The sequence below is a fragment of the Phocoena phocoena genome, chromosome 13, assembly GCF_963924675.1.
Source record: "Phocoena phocoena chromosome 13, mPhoPho1.1, whole genome shotgun sequence".
Lineage (NCBI taxonomy): Eukaryota > Metazoa > Chordata > Mammalia > Artiodactyla > Phocoenidae > Phocoena > Phocoena phocoena.
Window position 1 is genome coordinate 21,207,853 of NC_089231.1, and position 23,970 is coordinate 21,231,822.

General features: G+C 40.5%; 1 protein-coding gene across 1 annotated transcript in view; it reads right to left on the reverse strand.

Moving 5' to 3' along the window:
• The window catches only part of DCC (DCC netrin 1 receptor), a 771,692-nt gene that overhangs the window by 361,058 nt on the left and 386,664 nt on the right, over positions 1-23,970 (reverse strand). The window contains exons 8-9 of the mRNA XM_065889420.1: positions 17,329-17,485; positions 129-283 (exon numbers count right to left, since the gene is read on the reverse strand). Coding sequence (XP_065745492.1) covers positions 129-283; positions 17,329-17,485 — 312 coding nt within the window. The remainder of the gene's footprint in view (positions 1-128; positions 284-17,328; positions 17,486-23,970) is intronic.

Here is a 23,970-nt window from a genome sequence, read left to right on the forward strand (position 1 = left end):
GTTAAACATGTTGCTTCAGAAATATTCCTTCCATTCCGTCACCTCAATAAATTACTATGAAAGGATTCAAAGATATTGCCAACGAAAACAAATACTTTCTAAATTTGCCCTTCCTGTCTCATACTCACACTCAGGCTGAGTGGCCACCTTGATGGGCTGAGAGCTCTCCCCTGGTCCCCACTCGTTGTAGGCCACGACTCGGAAGGTGTACATGGCTTCTGGCTTCAGGTTTCCCACAGTAAACTGAAGGGACCCAGGCTGGGATGTATTCACTGCTCGTTCCCTAGGAAATAAAAGTTGCAGGGAAAGATTATTCCCACATGAATACTTTTAGCCACAGCCTTTACTTAATAATGAGCAAGAGAGGCACTTCCCTGGTGGCACAGTGGTTAAGAATCCGCCTGCCAATGCAGGGGACACAGTTTCGATCCCTGGTCCAGGAAGATCCCACATGCCCCGGAGCAACTAAGCCCTTGAGCCACAACTCCTGAAGGCCATGTGCCTAGAGCCCGTGCTCTGCAATGAGAGAAGCCACCGCAATGAGAAGCCATCGCACCACAATGAGAAGCCTGCGCACCGCAACGAAGAGTAGTCCCCGTTCTCCGCAGCTAGAGAAAGCCCGCGCACAGCAACGAAGACTCAACGCAGCCAAAAATCAATAAATAAAATAATAATAATGAGCAACAGCAGTAAGGTAGGCCAAAAGGTTGCTTACTCATTTCCTGTTGACTCTGCATGTAAGGCAAGACCTCGAAGACTTACTATGGGATGTAAACTGACTGGAAGAGCCTATAAATAAATGTTGCAGGGTTTCTGGGGAGTTCAAGTTTATGCCATTCCCATGAACCTTGCATACTAAAGTCTTTTCCCTTGACACTTTACAATTTAGTCTCAAAACTCATAACAAAGAGCTAGTAAAATAAGAAGAAGCCTATGGAATGTAGGCAGGAAGATGCGTTTTGTAAACATTCAGCTAATGACAGAAATCAGGGTTTTGATTATTCCACAAGCCAGTCTTTGTCAGTACTGTCAACAAATGCATTTATGCATTTTCCTTCATTGTAGGAAAGGAAAAGGCAGATGCCAAGTGTCGATGTGTACAGAGCTTGAGGTCCTGTGGTTATGTTAAGTGCAACTTAGAGAAAGAAGTAGATGCCCTTCCTCATGAGGAGAAAGTGGAACACGTGTCTACTTGCCTTTTCTTCAAGCCACATCTACATGTGTCCAATTCATTTTCCAATTAAAAACTTCCTCAGAGGCTCCAAACAAATGAATTAACCTGCTGATCATGGTGAGATTTACAGTTCATATTAAGAGAAGACAAATCCTATGGATATGGATGCTGACATATAAGAACCAGGAACTCCTAAAGTATGCTTTAAAGGACATACATGATTCTAGACATTTATATCCTCATTGGTCTCATAAAATTGAACGTGAAGAAAGAGCTCCTTCTAGCCACTTAACTGTTTCTTAAGGTTTCTACATCTAGATGATATTTCTTGCATCTCAAAAAACACCCTGTATGAATCTGGATATAGCCCAAGGTTTAGGTATCCCTTTACAATTTGCTGCAAGGCTGAATTGTGACTTACAGTGAGGGAGGGATGTCGGTGGGATTTAATAGTGACCTATCGTAAGAAACATCAGATAGGGCTCCCATGTACCACACATCACACTGATCTATTCTACCAAACTAAGATTATTCAGGCCAATGCATTGCTTTTTAAAAGAAAACCCTCATAATCAGATTGTATGCCTTGTGGATGTAGACAGTTTTGCATATTATTTTCTTTCAGCAGAATTTTTATATGCATTGCCTCTCCTTTTATATAAATAGGATGGTTTTATTATCATTATTTTATAGATGTAAAAGTGAGATTTAAAGAAACAACATTTTTTTTAAAGGACTCACAGTTAATGAATACTGTCGTTAAGAATGAAATTTGGGATTTCATCCTCTAGATCCAGTATTGGTATCGTTAAACAGTAGGGGAAAACAAGGGGGCTATTTGGATCATGGGCACTTTGAGCTCCTAAAGGGAAAGAAGAGACACCTGGGCATTCAGAAACCACTGGGAGAATGAGTGTAATTATCATCTGCTATAAGTCATTTCAGGATGTATTTTCTAAACCTTCAAGCAACGTATTTGTTACCGAAAGTCAGATCTGCGTACCAAACTCCTTGAGTATCTGTAAGGAAGGACAGCTTTCATAACTGACTTTATTCTTATAACTATTGAATAATTTAGATGAAATAGCTGTGTTCTAGGACATGCTGGCATAACCCCTTGAAAAGGCATTCTTCAAAGGAAAAAGAGGTAAGAACATCTGGGCATGTCCAGGTAAGAATGTCTAAGATCATATAATAGAAACATTACTCACATATAAAAGGGGATGCTGTATTTTATTACAAGGAAGGGAGTTTTAGGTTCTTATAATCTCCAGCAGCCTCCAAAAATATCCCAGATTACTAATGGTCATGAAAAAAAATTATATTCATCGATATGGACAACTGATACTTCCTCAGCGTTAAGAGCACGAACAAAGCATCTTTAGAAAACACTTCCATGGTAGTGATCTCAGCCCTTCCTCCAACCAGACGCTAGCACTGCCCTAGATTTACCACTAGTTTCTTCAATGTGGGCTCTTAATGGTCTTAAACAACAATTTAACCTAAACATTTCCACGTTATGCGCCAATTTTCAGAAATCTGCTTATCCTATCAAACTGAGGTCACATCAAAATGCTATGTAGACTACGGAGTGGATTCAAGAGTTTTAAGCCTGGGGTGGTTGTCTTGGCTTCCTCATTAACTTAGATTTCTCAAGTGCAAATTGGTGCTATAAAAATGTTTACCTCATAGAGTTTCTAGAGAATTCAGTAAGATGCTGTATGTGAACCACATAAAGCAGCAGGCATGAGACCTGGTACTCAGGGAGCCTTCCATATGTGACAGTTATTACTGCTATTATTTCTATTATTATAACAAAATACCACCACAACCTCATAGAAATAAGGGTTCTTGAGTTCAAGAAGAGGGCCTTTCCTCAATCTGAAGAAATTAATGAGGTACAATCATGAAGAAAAGGACATAAATATTGATATTTTCTGTCAGATCAATTTTGTTTACAGAGATAAGTCAAATCAAAAAAGTAGTCATATTCACAGACACAGAGAATAGACTTGTGGTTGTCAACGGTGGGGTGAGGGGAAGAAATGGATTGGGAGTTTGAGATTAACCGATGCAAACTATTGTATATAGAATAGATAAACAACAAGGTCCTACTGTATAGCACAGGGAACTATATTCAATATTCTGTGATAAACCATAATGGAAAAGAATGTATATATATGTACAACAATCACTTTGCTGTACAGCAGAAATTAGCACAAGACTGTAAATCAACTATACTTCAATAAAAAAGTATAGTCATAACTAGAGGCATTGAACAAGTTTCAGTAATGAAACTGGTAATATTTTTAAAAGGGAAGAGGCTTTGCTGACCGCAACGGAGAAGGAATAGGTGTGCTCCGAGTTCCACAGCATAGTTGGACAGCCCCATGATATCTGATGCCCACACTGGTGTCTGGGCTTCGTTGCTGTTGTCTTGGCTTCCTCATTAACTTATCTGAGCCTCAGATTTCTCAGGTGCAAGCTCTGATGCTTTCTTGGGTCCTACTGGGGCAACATCAAACGTGATACCAATGCATTCTAAGACATGGCATTTACTGCCATGTCACCCTTCACAGATTTCCTCAAAGATTCGCAGGTGGCTTTTGATCACCCCATTTGTTCTTTAATAGCTGAAAACAAATCAGCGCAAATCATTTCCCAACAAGTAAGTAAAATCCAAATTTGGAAGGGTAGTTTGTTACTCTTGTTTCTCTGGTTCCACAATAGGGCAATGCCAGCCATGTAAAGTAAACGCTCCTTAATCTCTGTGTTTAGACAGTTAGTAATTAGGATTTTGTCTAGCTCACTCTAGCCCATGATCCTCTGTAAGTGGGCAGATACCACACTAGGTTCTGAAGAACAGAGAACAGTAGACGTCAGGACTTTGCCCAGTTACTGTGTTCGGGTGTCGCGACTGTCACCACCCCAACCACTCCTGGGAAAGCAGCAGGGGCCCAGGCTGCTTCTCCATGAAGTTCTCTCCTATAACTCTGAAGACATAATTTACCCCTCAAATCCGCAGAGCTTAGCGTCATGGTCTGTGTTGGTCGATGTACTGTCATACAGAGCTTCATTACTCCATTTCTTTTCTCCTTGACTCTGAGTTGGCAGTGTGGGGTTCAGGCAAGTTCAAGATAAAGTTGACTGAAGTAAAGGCAGTAAATCACCTGGGCTTTCTAGAATCCATTCACTGCAAATTTATTCACTGAACATCCAAATAGAGAATCAATTATAAAGTGTGTCTCCTTCTGCTGGCTGAAAAAGATGTAGGCAGTTTGCTTTCTTTGACCTTTACATGGAGACCAAGAAGAGTGTGTTAGTAAGAAGCATCTCTTTCTTGTAAATTCTGGTTCTTGGTTGCTTTGGGTTACCTGGTTGAGGTTTCTTGGAAAATAACTACTGTGTTCTAAAAGCATACATTCTGACCCAGTAACAATACTTCTGCTGCTTTGCTGAGATGCGGCATTTTGTTTAAAGTCTTTGTCGATGCTGATAGGTTTTGATTCAGGGAGTCAGACATGGTGGCATGGAATGCACCCTTGAGCAGTATGCATTGAAACCTAACTCTGGTTAGGCTATACTCTCCTGTGCTCGGACCTGGCCCCTGCTCTGGTTCCTACTTACAATGTATTACATTATAATAGCTTTTCCTAGCTTTTTGTCATTGGTCCTCCCACTTCTGTCTTCTGTTGACAGAGATACTCTTCTAACATACACCATCTGTCAACTCCATGCCCAAAACATCATGCTGGCTGCCATTCTATCATTAATACAATCTCCGCTCCTTGGGACAAGATTCAAAGACGTTCAAGATGTGGCCCAAACCTTTATGCACTCATCTGCAATGGGTCACTCGGCTCCACAACCCCCTATCCATCCCTACCTTTGTCATTCTGACTTTCATTAATTTTGTTTTGCTTTATTTTATCTTGGAGTTACTTTCTCCTGACTCAGTTCCTTCTCAGTTTGGCAAAAGCTCATTCATCCTTCAAATCCGATTCAAATGAAATCTCCTGGCTGTAGCTTTCCTACCATCATGCCTTCTGATTCAAGCAGCATAAAATATTATCTCCTTTGTGCTTTTGTTGCTCTTGATTTACACGTCTTCTGCAGCCCATATCACGTTGTGTTGACAGACAGGTCTGTCTCTTTGACTCAACTGTGAACTATTTTAGAAGAGAAGTCATATTCCATTCATATTTTATTGACACTCAGTCTATATACCCACTGCAGGTAAAAAGAAAATGAATGCATAAATAAATGTTTAAAAAGAAAATGAATGCATAAATAAATGTAAAAATTTTAATAGACTAATTGGATAACATCTTCACATAGTGTGATCTCAGAAATGCTTAGAGAGCTGGGTTCTGTTCTGTGTTCCATCTCAGCTTACTCAGGTGGCCTTCAGATGCCACTCCACATTCCTGGGTCTCATTTTCATGATGTGAAGAGTGAGATCTACTAAAAGAAGTGTTTTTTTTTGTTTTTAATCTAATATTCTTCATTGGGAATAGAAAATTACATGTGTGTGTGTGTGTGTGTGTGTGTGTGTGTATTAGCTGAATTCAGCCCTTCTGTATTTACAGTTCAGAAGTAAACACAGTTTACAGATTACGATGGTTCTGTTTCTTAGTGGATCATTTGTAACCTATCTCCAGCATACATATTACGAAAACACATATCCTCCTAAGGGCTAAGTATAGTGGGGCATTAACATTCAGTCACAGCTGTGACCTGAGCAACAAACCCTGTCTTGATGTACCAAATGCCTAATTAGTTGCTTCAAGAAGGAAGAGTTCTATTAATGTTCCTTTGTAAGAAAGGACCTATGGTATTTTTGATGGAAAGATTTTTTAACATCTTTTGATCCACTCCACTTTCATTTTTCTTTCCTCAGTGAGAGCAAGAAGGGTGCAATGATGAGAGGATTTCAAAGCGGAAATATGCTGGTCACTGAAATAGGGCCCAAAGTGACAGCGGCAACAACCACCCAAATGCCACACCCTTTCTTACCCCAGAACCACAGACTTTGGAATCAGTGTTATCTTGAAGGGAAAGTAGGTTCAGAGGTGATCTACCCCAAGACAAAGCATGATGGGGGAACAGAGATCATCTTCTTGGTCAGAGGCATTTCCACTAAAGTTTGGTTAAAAATTGTTTTTACTTGAATTGTTTAAAACACACACACACACACACACACACACACACACACACACACACACACACATACGGTCTGAGGAACAGGCTTTAAAAATTTTTGCCTTAACATAATCTCTGTTGCCGCACCTAGGACACATCCAAAAGACTACTGCATCCAATAACTACTGCAACAACAAATAAAAAAGCTACCTTTTCATAGAAAAAGAAAAGTTTTGGATTCAAGTTATTTATTTTGTTTAGTTCCAGCCAATGCTCCCCTAATAAATATGAGTCAGTTCTGGGCCCTCTTCTCGTTTTGTTTTATGGGGATGGCCCATCTTCTCCTTCCCTAGCTGCTGTTATCATCTACATGGTGACAAATTCCTGATATGTTATCTCCAACCCAAACTTCTCCTCTGGGCTCCAGGTTCCTATTTTCAAGGCTCTGCCTGACATTCCAACTTGAATGTCGTAAAGGTATAGTCAAACACAACGTGTCCGAAACTGAATTTCCGACCTTCATTCTCAAACCTGGACCTTTTCCAGCATCCTAATTTCAGCAAATTGCCCCACCATCTGTCCATCTAAATAAGCTGAAACCTCTGAACTATGCTTGAAAACCCCCTCTGTCTCACCATTAATGACCAGTCTTGTAACTTGTTCTGTCCATTTTGCTTCCTAAATATTTCTAGATGTGTCACTGCTCCATCTCCACTGATACACTTAGTCTTGCCCACCTACTAAACACGACTAAACTGTTGCCAAGAAGACTATTCCCTTTCAATCGTTTCCCACACAGCTCTGGATACATTGTCAACTCACAAGTGAATAATGGGTTGTTCATTTACATGTGGAAACTGTCGATGACAGGTTTTATACGCATCAAGGCCATGGGAAAAATTAAACCACTCATTTTGAGGTAAAGAGGACAGGGTTTTACATTTTGCAGAGAAGCAGAGTGAGAGGAGGGCTGCCTCTGCCCTGCTTTAAGCCAGAGCCAGAAAGTGGCTGGATTCTGAGTCTCGTTCTCTTTCCATCACAACACACTCCCTTCATAACAAGCTTCATCTGCTGCCCGGTCCTCAACCGAGGAGCAGGGAAAGAATATGTAAACACCGTGTTGAAAATGTAACGCACGATGAATTCTAAAATGAATCCTCCACGGCAATCATGAAAAGCTGGTCTCTAATCCCAAGCAGTGAGCAGGGGTTTCCTGTGGTGGCACAAAACCAGGTAAAGTATACAGGGCTGCAAGCTGGAAGGCCCTGTCCAGTCTTTGTTCTGCCACAAAATAGGCGTGTGACCTTGAGCGAGTCAGGGGCTATCCTGGAGCCTTCCCTGCTTCATTTGCAAAAAGAAGATACCAGTCCCTTATCTGCCTAACTCACAGGGTTATTGTGAGGATTATACTGAATGATGCCTATGAAAGTGTTTTAATTCTCTCATCTGAACTCCCGCAGTACTTTATATGTACGTCTTTTAGAAAATATCTTTTACTTTGTGTGATATAGTAAAGAGATCACTGGACTAGAAACCTGCATTTAAATCCTGCTTCTAATATTTCCTAGTTGTGTAGCTTCTTAGGCAATGCTTTGTGGACATTCTCAATAGAGTCACACAAGCTCATTTGTAAAATAGAGATTATCATCCCTACCTTATCTGAGGATCAGATGGGCTAATGTTTGTGAAACTGATAAAGTTCTCTCTAAATATGAATTGGGAAATACCTGTATTTCACTGATTGTTCACTTCCAACCCACACCATAGTTAGCACGTGGCACTAAATAACAAAAAGTTGAGTGCTTTCAGTGTACCAGGCAATGAGCAAGTGTTTTAGGCACTTTTTCTTAACTTTGTTTAATATTCATCACAACATTCCATGTCAGGTACTATCAGTATTCCACAAGTGGAAATGAAGGCACCAATAATTGCCCCAAGGCCACACAGCTAGTAAAATTCTGAGCCAGGACTGCAACCCGGGCCGTTCAATTTCACAGCCCCAAAGCCTTAACCTTGTGAATACACTGAGTCACACTCCATACGTAATTTCAGATTATTGAATGGAAGGTATAACGTTCTATGCACACATAAAAAGTTTGCTACTGTGTTTTATATACAGTAGATAAATGATGCAAATTAACTTTGCCATTGAATCAGAAAATTATCAGAAAGAAGCCTACAGAAGAAATCCATGTCATAAGTCTGAAACTATCAAGAAAGCTTGGGGGCTTCCCTGGTGGCGCAGTGGTTGGGAGTCCGCCTGCCGATGCAGGAGACGCGTGTTCGTGCCCCGGTCCGGGAGGATCCTGCGTGCCGCGGAGCGGCTGGGCCCATGAGTCATGGACGCTCCGCAACGGGATAGGCCACAGCAGTGAGAGGACCGCGTACCGCAAAAAAAGAAAAAAAAAAAAAAGCTTGGTTTTCTTCTAGATTAATCCACTAACTGCTGGAAACAAGCAAGTATAGGGATTGAGAACACCTGTTTTGGAGTCAGGCCTGCATTCAATCCTGGTTCTACCTCTTGCTAGCTATATAACAGAGGTGTAAACCTCTTTAAGCCTCATCTGGATAATGTTTTGCTGTAAGGATGAAATAAGATAATTTATATAAGATGCTTAGCCTGGTATCTGGCACAGCGAGTACTCAATAAACGCTTGCTCTCATTCTGGAAACTTACTCTGTGGCCTTAGGGATGCAAATGACCCCTTCCCTTGGCATCAATCTCTAGATGTTTAAGTAGCAGGAAGTTGGGCTAGGATTCCGAAGATCACTTTCCATTCTAACGATTTTTAGGTACTAGTAGGAGACAGCTGGATATCTGCGAAGCAATTGCATCTCTGTGAATTCTGGCTTTCAGGTTCTAGAATTTATGCTGTCCTCTGACTTATGAAATGAAAGCTCCTGAGGGGCTGCTTAAAAAATGTTAACTGTGGCACTTGCATTATTGACACCATTAACCAGTCAGACAGATTAATGATAATCTGAGCTAGAGTAATTCGCCTGACAAAGCCATTGCAAATCTGAGGCAAATGTTAAATCCACTACCTTCTAAAAAGCTATTGTGTTAAGGGGCTAAATAAACCTATATGAGCAAAAAAGCATCACAGCTAATCGCTCAGAAACATATGGCATATATTCGTTCTAGCTGAGAGCCAGAAAACAGAAAATGAACAAAGATATTGGAATCAAATTTCAAAATCAACTTTTTGTTTCTCAACTGAAAAGTTTTTATTGAATTGCAGTCAGCTTTTCATCTTCCTCAGTAACACAATTTGCTTTACTGGTTGAGGAAAAATCTATTAAGACTATCACATTTGTCTCTCTGCCACTTTTATCATATCAGTTCCAATCAGTAAACGTCTATAGAAATCAGGAGACTAGACACTTGGATACGGAATTATAAATAAGATCTAGTCTCAATCATTGGGGAGAGAAACACACATGTACTCAAACTAACACAAAACCAGATACAAGGTGCCACATGCTACAATAGGGATGTAATCAAAGTGAAGGGGGAGGATAAAGGAGAAACTGATGACTTCTGACCTGGAGGACCATGTAGAGTTTCACATGGTGATTGACATTTCAGTTGGAGCTTCAATTCAACAACTATTCTGTGAGTGTTTACTCTGGGTTAGGTACTGCTCTAGGTGCTGAGAATAGCTCAATGAATAAAAGTGATAAAAATATCCTTGCCCACATAATGCTTATTCTGGTGGCGAGAAAGGGGATTCAGGAAACAAAAACTAAAACGTAATAACGCAGTGGTGAAAAATAAGAATAAAAAAGGATGCTGGGAATGCTAGCAGTCAGGTAAAACCTCCAAGAGAAAGTACCATTTCTGCAAAGACTTAATGAAAGTTAGAGAATGATCCATGTGGATGTCTGAGGGAAGGAACATTCTAGGCAGACTGAAGAACTAGTACAAAGGTCTTGAGAAAAAAGGATTCTTGGTATATATAGGAAATACAGAGAAGCCAGTGAGACTGGAGAGGAGTGAGCAAATAAGAAAACAGTAAACACAGTAAGTGATGAAGTTGGGAAGGTGAAAAGGGGTCAGATCAGGAAGGATTTCTGATTATTCTCTGAATGAGACAGGAAGTCATTGGAGGGTTTTGAAGATGAGAATTGACACAATCTAACTTGTGTTAACTCCAGGTTAACTCCAGCTGGTATGGTAAGAATAGACTTGAGAGGTTATAGCAATAGTTCACATGAGACCTGATCGTAGTAAAAAAGAGGTAAGAAGTGGTAGGATTCCATCTATGTTTTATTTTCATTTATTTATTCGACTTCCTTTTTACTTTGGAAAATTTTAAGCAATACAAAATTAGACAGAATGATAGGATGAACCACTTAATTCCCATCACTCAGCTTGAATAAATCACAAAAGCCAGTCTTTTAGTATTATTTTGTAGCAAATATCAGGTATCCTATTGTATCAAGGATTCAGGAGATATTTTGACAGTACTGCCAAGATCTGATGGTGGATTTGATATAGAGTGTGAGAAAAAAAGAGGACCCAACAATGACTCCAAGGACTTTGGCCTGAGTAATGAGAAATATGCAGATTCCACTGAGATGCAGGAACCTCTGGAATGATAAAGGTCTGGAAAGGGTTTGAGGCTGAAGGAAAATGGGTATTTAGTTTTGTTTTTAAGTTTTAGATGCTCATGATAAGTCAAAGTTGAGAAACCAAGCAGGAATTTGGATATATGATTCAGAATTGCAGGTAAAACGTCAGGGCCAGATATACAAATCTGGAAGACATCAACATAGTGACAGAATATAAAGTCACAAACTGGATGAAGCAAGATTTCCAAAGCCTGAGTCCTAGGGCAATTCAGTACAGGTCAGGGAGATTAGGAGTAAAAGAGCCTAAAAATGAGTGGCCAGAGGGACAGGAATAGAACCAGGAGAATGTATGTAATAGAATCCAAGGGAAGAGTATGTTTCATGAAAGGGAAAGTGATCGAACGTGACAAAATTTGCTAACTATCCAAGTAATGAGAGGACCAGGAATTGACTATTGGGTTTAGCAACATGGATGTCACGTGGTAAACCTCGATAAGAACAGTTTCAGTGAAATACTAGGAACAGAATCATAACTGGAATATGAGGTAAGGTATTGGAGTGAAGTTAGACAGCTCAAGGTATGTTGCTATAAAAGGGAATAGAATGAAGTGATAGGAAGAGAGAAATGGGATTGAGAGGGATGATTTGTTGAGATGGAAAATACAAATACATGCTTGTATGCTGATGGGCATGATACCCCGAGGTGGGAAACGTTGATGATGAGGAGAAACACTGGGCTGAAGCTTTGTTCTTTGGTTTTCAAGAAAGGATGGGAGGGCTTCCCTGGAGGGGGAAGTGGTTGGGAGTCTGCCTGCCGATGCCGGGGACGCGGGTTCGTGCCCTGGTCCGGGAAGATCCCACATGCCGCGGAGCGGCTGGGCCCGTGAGCCATGGCCGCTGAGCCTGCGCGTCCGGAGCCTGTGCTCCGCAACGGGAGAGGCCACAACAGTGAGAGGTCCGCGTACCGCAAAAAAAAAAAGGATGGGATCTAGTGCATAAGTGAATGTTTGGCCCTGTTAAGAGCATGGGCAGTTCTTTTACAGCACTTTGAGGAAAGACAGATTATATGCTTAAAGACCCACTTGGAAGCTGGTACAACTTTTATTGTGATTGCTACTATTTTCCAGGAGATTAGAAGCAAGGTCAATTAAGAGTGAGGGAAAGAGGGAAGGTGTTGGCGATTTGAGAAGAGAGGAAAAGGTAGGAAATATCATTAGGATCGTGTGTGAGAGAGGCTGACTGCTACGTGCGATGCAACCCCCAACACCATGAAGAGGCAACTTCAGATAAGTAGTTATGAATTTCAAGACTAGTCAGCAAAGCTACATATTTTCTTCCACGTATATTCAGCTACAAGAGTGCAAGAAAAGGTAGGTAGAAAATTACAGTTACTTGAGTTGATTTTGGCCAAGATGTTAATATTAAATGAGACAGTAACAAGCAAAACATTGCTGTATGTCAGTCTTTATAATAATTGGCCATTCGGTTTTAGCTGTTTAACAAATGAAGGAAAACATGAAGGATGAGGGACAATGGAAATGCCACAGAATCAATGAATTGTAGGTCCCCATGGAATCAGAGTCTTAAATGGAAGGTAGGAAAATGAGAGACTGAGATGAAAGTATGAGGTTTGAAATCGAGATCATGGAGAGGCTGCAGAGATTGGTGTTGACAAGGACCATGGTATGACCACAGGAATAACTATCTAAGAGGGTATGGGGGAAGGATCCATGGGCTTGAAAGGTAAGGAAGATATCAATAGATGAGTAAAGGACAAAATGGTTTTATCAGCAGGAAACAGTGAGCAGCTTTGAAAATAAATGTTTCATATAAAAAAAATGGAAACCCATTGTTGTTAATTATTACTGTTACCACCATTACCTTTGGGCCTTATTTTCAGCCTCTCTTCCATACTGTCTTTGAACTCACACTATTCTGAGACCCTCTGCCTTTGTGCAGTGACTGCCTTGGATGCTTTACTTGAATTCTTTCAATTAGTTCTCACAGCAATTCCAACAGGTAGCATTCATCTTCCCTTTGTCCACCACAGCAGAGAGGTGTTCTTCCTGGTTTTTTCATAATTAAATACACAAAACTCACATGTCTGAAAAATAGTAGTACCGTTTCCAAACCCAGCCATTTGGACTTAAGTGGTATATACATATATATATATATTTTTTTCTTTTTTTTGGTAGGTGGGCCTCTCACTGTTGCGGCCTCTCCCATTGCGGAGCACAGGCTCCGGACGCGCAGGCTCAGCGGCCAAGGCTCACGGGCCCAGCAGCTCCGTGGCATGTGGGATCTTCCTGCACCGGGGCACGAACCCGTGTCCCCTGCATCTGCAGGCGGACTCCCAACCACCACGCCACCAGGGAAGCCCAAGTGGTATATTTTTAACCTTCATAGGTTATAGGAATCACACTCTACCTATATATAGATTGGAGATAGACTTCCACTCAAGGGAGTTTGGTAGTTATTGTGTGCATGTCTTCACATAGAAATTTTATCATATTTAAATTTGAAACACTTTCACATTTTTAAGCAGTGAAGTCAGTGATCCAAACTGTATTTCAAAAGGATAGCTCGAGGAACTTCCCTGGTGGTCCAGCGGTAAAGAATCCACCTTCCAATGCAGGGGATGTGGGTTCGACCCCTGGTCAGGGAACTAGGATTCCACATGCTTCAGGGCAACTAAGCCCATGCACCACAACTACTCAGCTCACGTCCCTCAACTAGAGAGTCCGCGTGCTGCAACTAAGACCGGACGCAGACAAAAATAAAATAAATAAATAATAAAATTTTTTTTTAAAAAGGAGACTTTAAAAAAAAAAAAAAGATAGCTCGAGACAGTGAGGAGGATGGATCAGAGGGTGAGAAGCTATTGTCAGAGATCAGGTAAGTGATGGTGGAGATGACAGAATACAGGGGCCATGGCTTGAGCCGTGGCCGAGGTAGATCTGCCAGAACCTGATGACTAATGGCAGTGCTAACATTCAGGGAGGAATAAAATATGACCTGGGGTTTGCTGCTTGGTCAACAGGATGGAAGGTACTAACATAAACCAAGAAATGTAAAGAAAAAGATATTTAAGGAGGAGACAGTGAGTATGGTTTCGGGCAGGGTGAATTTAAGGTGCCTCCAGGAAATCCACGTGGATACATGAAGACAAGGGGGCAAGAATCCTTAGCTGTATTCACAGCTGCACGCAAAGAACTTACGAGACTTCTCATAAGGACACAGAGTTAAACAGTGGTAGAGATTCCACTAAAACAAATGCCTGCTTCCTCAGGTAATGAATGATCTTAGGGAACATATGTACATTTCTTTCCTTTCATTTTAAAGTCAGGTCAAATTGTAAAAGAAAATAGAAACTTAAAGATATACTTTGCTGCTGTGAACTGGAAAGAAAAGCAGTTTGAGACGCAGCATGAGAGAAGCTGCAGTGTGCCATCCGATCATCCCACTGCAGCGTTTTGAGCTAAATACCACTCCAGCCAGCCCAGACTGTACTGCGCCTTTCAAATCCTGAAGGGTTCCACCAGGTCATTACGGGCTTAAAGCACTCACAGGTTTGAGAGACTAGAAGCCTCACACTTGAATCCTGGCTCTGCCCCCCTCCCCGTCCCCATTGTTCTCAATAGGCACTGGAAAGCTTGTGACAGCCATCACATCTAGTCTCTTCTTCTCCAGAAGAACGAATAGTGATAGTCAGGATCAGTGTGAGCTCAGCCTTGTCAACAACTAGGTCCCACCAGATTCGTCCTCTCTCTGTGTCTCTCTCTCTCCTTCACTCTCTCCCTTTCTTTCTCCTTCTCCCTCTCTACTTCCCCCATGCCACCATTATCACCCCCACCAAATATTCCATATATGGAGATGCATAAAACAGGTCATATTTCTTTTGGCTGGAAAACTTTACAGAAAATGAATGCTGTCCTCATTCAAGAATGAAAGAAGGGGACTTTCCTGGTGGCACAGTGGTTAAGAATCTGCTTGCCAATGCAAGAGACACGGGTTCAAGCCCTGGTCTGGGAAGGTCCCACATGCTGTGGAGCAGCTAAGCCCGTGCACCACAACTACTGAACCTGTGCTCTAGAGCCTGTGAGCCATATCTACTGAGCCCGACTGCTGCAACTACCGAAGCCCGCACACCTAGAGCCCATGCTCCACAGCAAGAGAAGCCACTGCAATGAGAACCCTGCGCACAGCAACAAAGAGTAGCCCCTGCTCGCCACAACTAGAGAAAGCCCACATGCAGCAACAAAGACCCAACACGGCCAAAAATAAATAATAAAATAAAATAAATAATATTAAAATAAAGAGAGGATGAAAGAAGAAGCTGCCACATCCCAGGAACCCCTGTGTACCACTGGATGTCCACTTTAGACTGGTTGTATATAAGAGGAGGTTTAAAATGGAAGAAAAGATGTGAAACTTGGAACTCAGCCAAGTCAACAGACAGCTATTTTGTAAAGATCCTAGTTCCCTATTATCAAAATCCTCATCTACTGAAGGACATAATGATGCATTCCCTCCCCGTGTGAGAGGCATAGGTAGGTCTGCTGAGTACATTTGAAAATAGGTGTTCTTCTCTACAGAATCTTGGGATTTAGCAATGTATTGTTTCTCTAAAGCAAATTCAGCTTTTACACGCTGATCTCCTTTATCACCTTTAATTGGCAATATAAAAAAACCCAAAAGTTGATGAGGAGGGAAACCTACAAAATGCTTAAAAAATAGAATGGAAAGGTCCATTAAGAAAGCTTCCTAGCTTTCTGATTCCTTCTAAGTGAGATGTTTACAGAATGGCTTTATGCTTTAATCTTACCAATCACATGGGCATTTGATAAATATTACAAAATTCCATTTCAAGCTGTATGGCAAACTAGATAGTATGTGAAAAAACCTTCTGTTACAGCACACCTAAAATGCTGACAAAATTATTCAAAATCTCTTTTATTAAAAAAAAATTATCCAGGAATTTGCTGGCAGCAAAGTAAGAGAATTATCATAGTGGGAAAGCTGACTTGCAGGGCCGGTGTTTAACTGAGAGTATTTGCCTTTCAAGAGAAGTCTGGAGCTAGCAGCTTTAGAAACTAACAGGAGAAGAGAACAAGAAACAAATCTGCAGGTGAAGTTGGGTACAAGGTCTGACTGGAGAACCTCGCATACAGCCAGGATCCTGAAAGACCAAACTTCAGTGGATGAACTAGAAAGTGAAATCAGCCTCATGAGAGAATCGGTGAATACATGCCAGTCTCAGTCTTAGTTCAGTTGGAACAACAAAAACGTCTCTAAAAATTGCTTACCACAAGTCTGCATTTATTAAGATGATATGTTAAAAATGGCAGAAAAACAAATGTTATCACACAATGGATTTTCTGATAACTAACAAAATATCAGTATGAGACCTGTATGGACCAAATATACCGTAGTGAAAATTTGGTTTAATGTGATCTCATTTTGGTAAAGTAAATCCTCCCTGAGAATGTACTTTAAACCTTGGCCTCAAAAATTCCCTCAGATAAATTTCTAAGGACTAGATTTAACAATCAAGAATCACTCACACATGGGAAGAAGTAATCCCCCATGACGAAGAGTCAGCAGAAAGACTGCAGATATGACAGTGATCAAATAGAGAATATAAAATAATTGTAATATATTTAATTAAATGGGGTGTCATACAGTTTATTCTTATAGATTGGAACTAACCAATATCTATCACAGACTTACAAATCAAACTTCAAAGCCTTAAAACTGTGAAACATCTTAAAGAAAAACTGATGAGAAAAAACCCCAAAAAACAAAAAAACAACAGTAGATTGTAATCTTGAAACGAGACGCATACAGCTCACTTTTACCTAGACAATAATGATATTAAGAACTTTTAGCAAATACTAGATACCCTTAAATGAACTTTGGAAATGTAACCTAATTTAATCCTAACAAAAACCTTCAAGGTAAGTACTATTATTTCCTCTTTATTAAAGAGTGAAGTAAGGTTTAGAGAAGTTATGTCATTTTCTTGAGATCACATGATGTCAGTGACAGAGCTGAGATTGCACCCTGCCACACTGGTTCTCCCACACTTGGTTCTATCAATACACAGCCCAATTCTGTTCTCTGCTTACCACTTTGAAACTCAAGGAAATTAAAAAAAAAAACAAAAAACCCTGATATCATATATTTACATGCTTGTCTGTTTTTCAAGGAAGTTTTCTATAAATGATTGAATTTGATTCTGTACACAATCCTGCCTTAAAAAAAACCCACACAGGCAACAGAGACATGTTATCTCCACTGAGTAATGAGTGAAGGGCACAGAGGAGAGATTTCCCACAGTCTCCAAAGTTCCTGCTCAAGACCTCCCGCTGCCATCACGCCACAGTCTACATTTAAAGACCTGGTGGATTAGGCTGAATTTCATTGGTAGTACCTACCTGTTGTCACCTTCTCTGGAGTAAAAAACCGTGAAGGTCTGAATGTTCCCTTTTGCTTCTGCGGGTGGGCGCCAGCTGAGACGGACAAACCGACTGGAAACCAGGACAGGGACCACGTCTCTGGGAGCAGAAGGGAGGATGCTGGAGCTCGGGATAGCTAAGGAGGAAGGAGAGGAGGCTGTCAGAGGTGTTGGGACATGGGTAAGAAATGCATAGGAAGGCAAAGAAGACCCGTTAGCAAACACAGAATGGTACCTTCCCATAGATTCTAAAGGAAGGAACAAAAGAGAAAGAAAAGAAACAGTAAGTGGAATCAAAGGTATTAGAGTGTATATGTTAATCCCAAACTCCTAATTTATCCCTCCTCCATGCCTACTATATATAAAATAGATAACCAACAAGGACCTACTGTATAGCATGGAGAACTATACTCAATATTTTGTAAATAACCTATATGAGAAAAGAATATGAAAAAGAATATATATATATATATATCTGAATCAGTTTGCTGTACACCTGAAACTAACACAACATTGTAAACCAACTATACTTCAATTAAAAATAAAATGGGGACTTCCCTGGTGGCGTAGTGGATAAGAATCTGCTTGTCAATGCAGGGGACACAGGTTTGATCCCTGGTCTGGGAAGATCGCGCATACCGCAGAGCAACCAAACCCGTGTGCCAAAACTACTGAGCCTGTGCTCTAGAGCCTGCGAGCCATAACTACTGAGCCCGCATGCTGCAACTACTGAAGCCCACGCACCTAGAGCCCATGGTCTGCAACAAGAGAAGCCACTGCATTGAGAAGCCCACGCACTGCAACGAAGACCCAACGCAGCCAAAAATAAATAAAACTAAATCTTTAAAATTAAAAAAAAGATGTATTCGAATTTCTTGGGGTTTATAAAAGGTTGGCAAATTAATAACATATGATTCTACTGCATATTTGTCCAGTTTCTATTACTAAAGGGATCCATGACAATAAGGAAAAATATTCCGTTAGGGCATGAAACAGGGAAACATAGACTTACAAGCTTTTTCTTTTGCTGCAACGAGCTGCTTGCGGGATCCTAGTTCCCCAACCAGGGATCAAACCCAGGCCCAAGTCACTGAAAGCGCCAAGTCCTAACCACTGGACCACCAGGGAATTCCCTACAAGTATTGATACATGCTTCAGGTAACCAACTAGTTATTACAAAACCTTACTCCACTCAGATGGAGCCCATTTACACTGTTTTAGATACAATTTGAAGGACCTTGTTTTTATATTTTCAAAGATCAGAGGAAATTACAAGTAGCAAATTAAATGTTGATGAGAGATAGAAAGTAGCAGCAGTTCTCATGGACTACGTGCTAGTAGAAGAAATGACAAAAAAATTCCACCAGACATCAAGATGTACCATTGAACCATGCTTGTTTAGTATCATCATATTTATAGGCAGATTTAATGATTGTTATGTATAGGGCTAATTGAATCATCCACAATGGGAAAACTGGTTTTCCAAACACCTGAGGCATTTATAATCTGTAACAGATGTTTGTAATAGATGTGTCTGTGCGCGTGTGTTTGTGAATTCATAATTTATATTTTCTGGATATCTCTATTTTCTTTTTTTTTTTGCGGTACACGGGCCTCTCACTGTTGTGGCCTCTCCCGTTGCGGAGCAAAGGCTCCAGATGCGCAGGCTCAGCGGCCATGGCTCACGGGCCCAGCCGCTCCACGGCATGTGGGATCCTCCCAGACCGGGGCACGAACCCGTGTCCCCTGCACGGGCAGGCGGACTCTCAACCACTGCGCCACCAGGGAAGCCCTCTATTTTATTTTTATTTGTTCAAGTTCCCAAGTCTAAAGAACATGTATTTCATTTTGATAGGTGATTCCTAGCCCCAAAGCAGAAGTACCCATGTGTCTACATTTAGTCTTCAAACTGGCTTTTGTGGGCCATTTTCTCTAGTTTCTTAGTGAAGTTCAGTTTCCAGTCTTGCATTTACTTTCTCCAGGGGCTGGCTGAGTGGGCATTCCTGCCGTAAACTAAACTCCTGTTAGCTGGAAAATCCATTTGGGGGGCGGGGGGAATACCACATTTCCCAATGGTTCCAGAAACTATCAGTTTACAATACATACCAGTTAGAACCAGAAACAGAGGTTCTCAAGAACTACAAAAAGCTTTCAAAGTTATTTCTGGCTCCATAGATTCTTACCCAACTTCTTTGTAGATACAATTTCCCTTCCTTTTTCTTTTTTTAAAAAAAAAAAATTTATTGGGGTATAGTTGATTTACAATGTTGTATTAATTCAGGTGTACAGTAAAGTGAATCAGTTATCCATGTACATACATCCACTCTTTATTAGATTCTTTTCCCATATAGGTCATTACAGAGTATTGCGTTGAGTTCCCTGTGCTATACAGTAGGTCCTCATTAGTTATCTATTTTATATATAGTAGTGTGTATATGTCAATCCCCAATCTTCCAGTTTATCCCTATTTTATATATAGTAGTGTGTATACATCAATCCCCAATCTTCCAGTTTATCCCTCCCCTTGCTTCCTTGATCAGCACAGTATTTGAAATAAAAGGAAGACTGATGGTAAGCTAGTCGATCTTTTATGGCGGGGTACTAAGCGGACCGGGAGAGACTGATGCCCGGATAGGGAGCATCTCTCTCAAAAATACAGGTGATATTAAGCCTCTTGACAAAAACCTTTGCTTCCACACACCGTGAACAGCTCAAACTAGCACAGTGAAGTGAATTTACCCTCTCCCTGCCCCCTCACTGACCCCCTCAGCCTGCTTCTCTTCCTGGGCTGCTTAAATCAGCTGTCTACACTTTCTTCTCAAATCTACAGCTTAGAACCCTGAAATGTATCCCCTATTTCCGACTCACCCTCACTCACATCTTTGAGGATTCCCCTTCCTGGACAATCTGCTACATCTACTCTCTCTTATCTCCACGTCCACACTCCTATCCGCGCTGTCGCTGTCAATCTCTCTCAACAGACTCACCACAACTGTCTTCCAGCTCCTCTGCTTTCCTTCCACTCACCTCCCTCAAATGTATTCTCTGTACAGCATCTAGAATCAACGTGTCAAAAGACACACCTGCTCATATCCCTCTACTATTTCTCCTCGGTGTCTGCTCTGTACCTCAGAGAAACTCCAAACTTCTCAATCTGCCTGTTGGCCTTGCTCCTGTTTACCATTTTTCTTGGTTTGGCTTCCCCCATCAAGAGGCCCTAAGAAGCGGATTTAAGGGCACGTACTTTATTTGGAAGGTGATCACAGGAAAGACCAGTGGGGACTTGGGAAGAGAGACCGGCCAGGGAGCGAAGGCTAGAAAGAGTGAGTTATCCGACTGGTCGTCATTCAGGGTAACTGAAGGGCAACCTTACTGGAGACTCTGGGAGACAATGCAGCACAGGACTCTAGAGAAGTATGTCCCTGAGGGAAGCATGCTGGGGGATTTATCTACGCACTCTTCCTCCACCGTAGGCTGAGCATAATCCCAGGGACATAACCTTCCTGCACAATAGCCTCGTGTGTTCTGCTGCCAGAAGAGTAACAGCTTGGGCAGAGGCTTGCATGCGTCCATATCAGCTCTACTTATTCAGCACATATTCACAGTGCCGATCCTATGCCAGCCCTTCTTCCAGCGCAGAGGAGACGAGGCCATTGCTCTCATGGGACGCACACGATGTGCCCCGGCTTTTTGATGCTTACACTGAACACGCTCTCTCCAGGCTGAACCCCTGGCAGTTCCCCAGGGCCTTTGCACAGGCAGTTCCCACTCAAGCCCATCTCATTCACTTAAATCCTACTTTCCTTTTTAATTAGCTTAGATGCATTTCCTCTGTAAAGACTGATTCAAAGTTTTTGTCAAATAGCTAACAGACATATGGTTAATACCTATAATAAAAAAGAATGCCTGAAAATCAATAAAATAATGAATAACTTTATTTAAAAATAGGGTTCAACCTGACAATAATAAAAGAAATGTACATTTAAACAAAATCTAAAAAAAAAAAATAATCTGTCAGAATAAACTATTTAAAAATCTGTCAGGGACTTTCCTGGTGGCACAGTGGTTGAGAATCCACCTGCCAGTGCAGGGGACACAGGTTCGAGCCCTGGTCTGGGAAGATGCCACATGCTGCGGAGCAACAAAGCCCGTGTGCCACAACTACTGAACGTGTGCTCTAGAGCCCGCGAGCCACAACTACTGAAGCCCGCACGCCTAGAGCTCGTGCTCCGCAACAAGAGAAGCTACCGCAATGAGAAGCCCGTGCACCGCAACGAAGAGTAGCCCCCGCTCACCACAATGAGAGAAAGCCCACGTGCAGCAACGAAGACCCAACACAGCCATAAATAAATAAATTAATTAATTAATTAAAAAAAAATCTGTCAGAGTAGCACAACTCTAAAGACATTGATATAAAACGTTGGCTAGGGTATAGCACCTTCATGTTATCAGCTAAAGTTTGTAAGAGTAGAATCTTTTTTAGAAGTCAATTTGGCAAAATACTTTAAAATCAAAAATATTCATACCATTTGACCAAACATTCTCAGGCCTGTAAATTTATCACTTCAAAAATAGCAAATACCCCCTTTATCAATGAATCCATGTTAAAATCACAGATAGCATGTTTTCTCAAAATGTAATACCTATACATCTCACCACTTTAAAGAAAATGGGATCCTTTCAATTTTTTTTTTTTTTAACAAAAGATTCTTTAAAAACAAAATGTGAACAATGATGGCTTGGAAAAATCTTTTGAGAATTTTCAAGAAGTTAGAAAGGTAAGTTTTCAAACAACAAGAAAGAAACTTTCAAATCCTCTTCTGCCAAGAGCACTCTGCTTATAGATGGCACCACATCAGAAATGAGTTGGTTTCTCCACCCATTCATGGGCTGCCAACAAGGAGCGTGATGGGGGTCCACACAGATACTTTTTGCTCCAGGCTTCCAAAGTGTCTTCTCACAGAGCTAGTCTAGACTCGATTTATCAGACAAAACTCAGGAGAGAATTAATCATGGACTCCTTACCTCAATTTCAACAGTCGTTATATAAAAAGGAAGGGACACATTTTTAACAAAGGAATGGCTTCTTACTTTATACAAGAGAATCATTTTGTTCTTACTAATCCTTCATGCTTTCTCTCAATGGTAACTTGTCATCACATAAGGTCTCAATAAAGAACCAATCAGGACTTCTTTTCTTTGCTCTTGGAGCCCTAATCTCCAGTCTGGCCCTAATCTCCCGGGCTCATTACTGTTGTCATGGTTACAGCTTCTTTACCTATTGTCATGGAGAAGAAGAGGAGAATTTGCCACAGTATAACATAGTTTTTTGGTTTTTCTTTTAAATATATTTTATCATAGCAACATCCGGAAAAGGAGGTGATTTCTTAAGAGAATGTAAAATCAAAGAATAGTTTTGAAACTCAAAACAAATAATAATAACATTTTTGTGATGTCACTGCAAAATCATTGATAACAATTACAGTATTGGGTTAAGTTTTCTGTAGAGCTACATTCCCTCTAGATACCAGAGACGCTTTCTTTCTGTTGGATTTTTAATATAAAGTGTTTATGGACATTAATTTTTCTCTGAGCTTATTAACAATACCTGACCTCCAACCCCTGTGAGGCATATGAAAGATGATAAGACATATTCGTAAAAACACAAAAATATTTAATTTGTATTAAACATCATACAACCAACCCTGTTACTCCCCATGTCTATTTTTATTTTATAGAACTAAAATACTATAAATGTAGCCAGCAGTTCAGCCAGATGCTTTATTTATTCCATCTTTTTATTAGCTGGCAGATTTGATAAAAATAAAATATAAACAGAGAACATTAGTGAAATGATAGGATCATCTAACTGTGCTAAGGCCAAACACCTATGTCTTTTCCTTTTGGACTTTTTTCTTGTTGTTATTCCTTTGACACCAAACTCTAGCTTTTAATTGTCTAAATGGAGACGTAGATAACATTTAAACTGTAGTTTGGAGTTTTTAGAGTTCACAAAGTAATTTCACAAGCTTACTGAAAAAAGCTTGGCTGTATATGGTTGAAAATGACAAAGACTAACATTTTTTTCTAAAGTTCCACATTATTTTCAAAACTCAAAGAATCATGGCTTTTGAGCTAGTGTATTACGAATTTTAAAAAATCTAAGAAATGTGGACTAAAACACATAGTGATTTGAAACCATTTTTCAATTTTGGTTAGCATGAAATAGCAATGAATGAACTGTACAATATCTCATTAAACCTAAATATTTACATGAAATAACTTACTGGATTAGTATCTAAAAACAAGTAACCATTATTTATTGAATGTCTATAATCTCCTATGGTTATTCTTGAAGTGAAGAATTAATTATTTTTAAACCATGAATTTTTTCTTGGGAGAGCCAGGAACTAATTTGAAGACATAAGGTATATGCATGTAAGACAATTACAAAGTTTGAGACAGTCTCTTACTTACAAATGTGTTCCGTTCTAAGTGTTTTGGCAGAATGGTTGTTTAGAAATCAGAACACACTTTCTCACTAAACCATTTCTATTCTGTTCCCAGAAACCTATTTAATTCATCATGTTATAAACTATCCATAGTAAGAGTGCTATGGAGT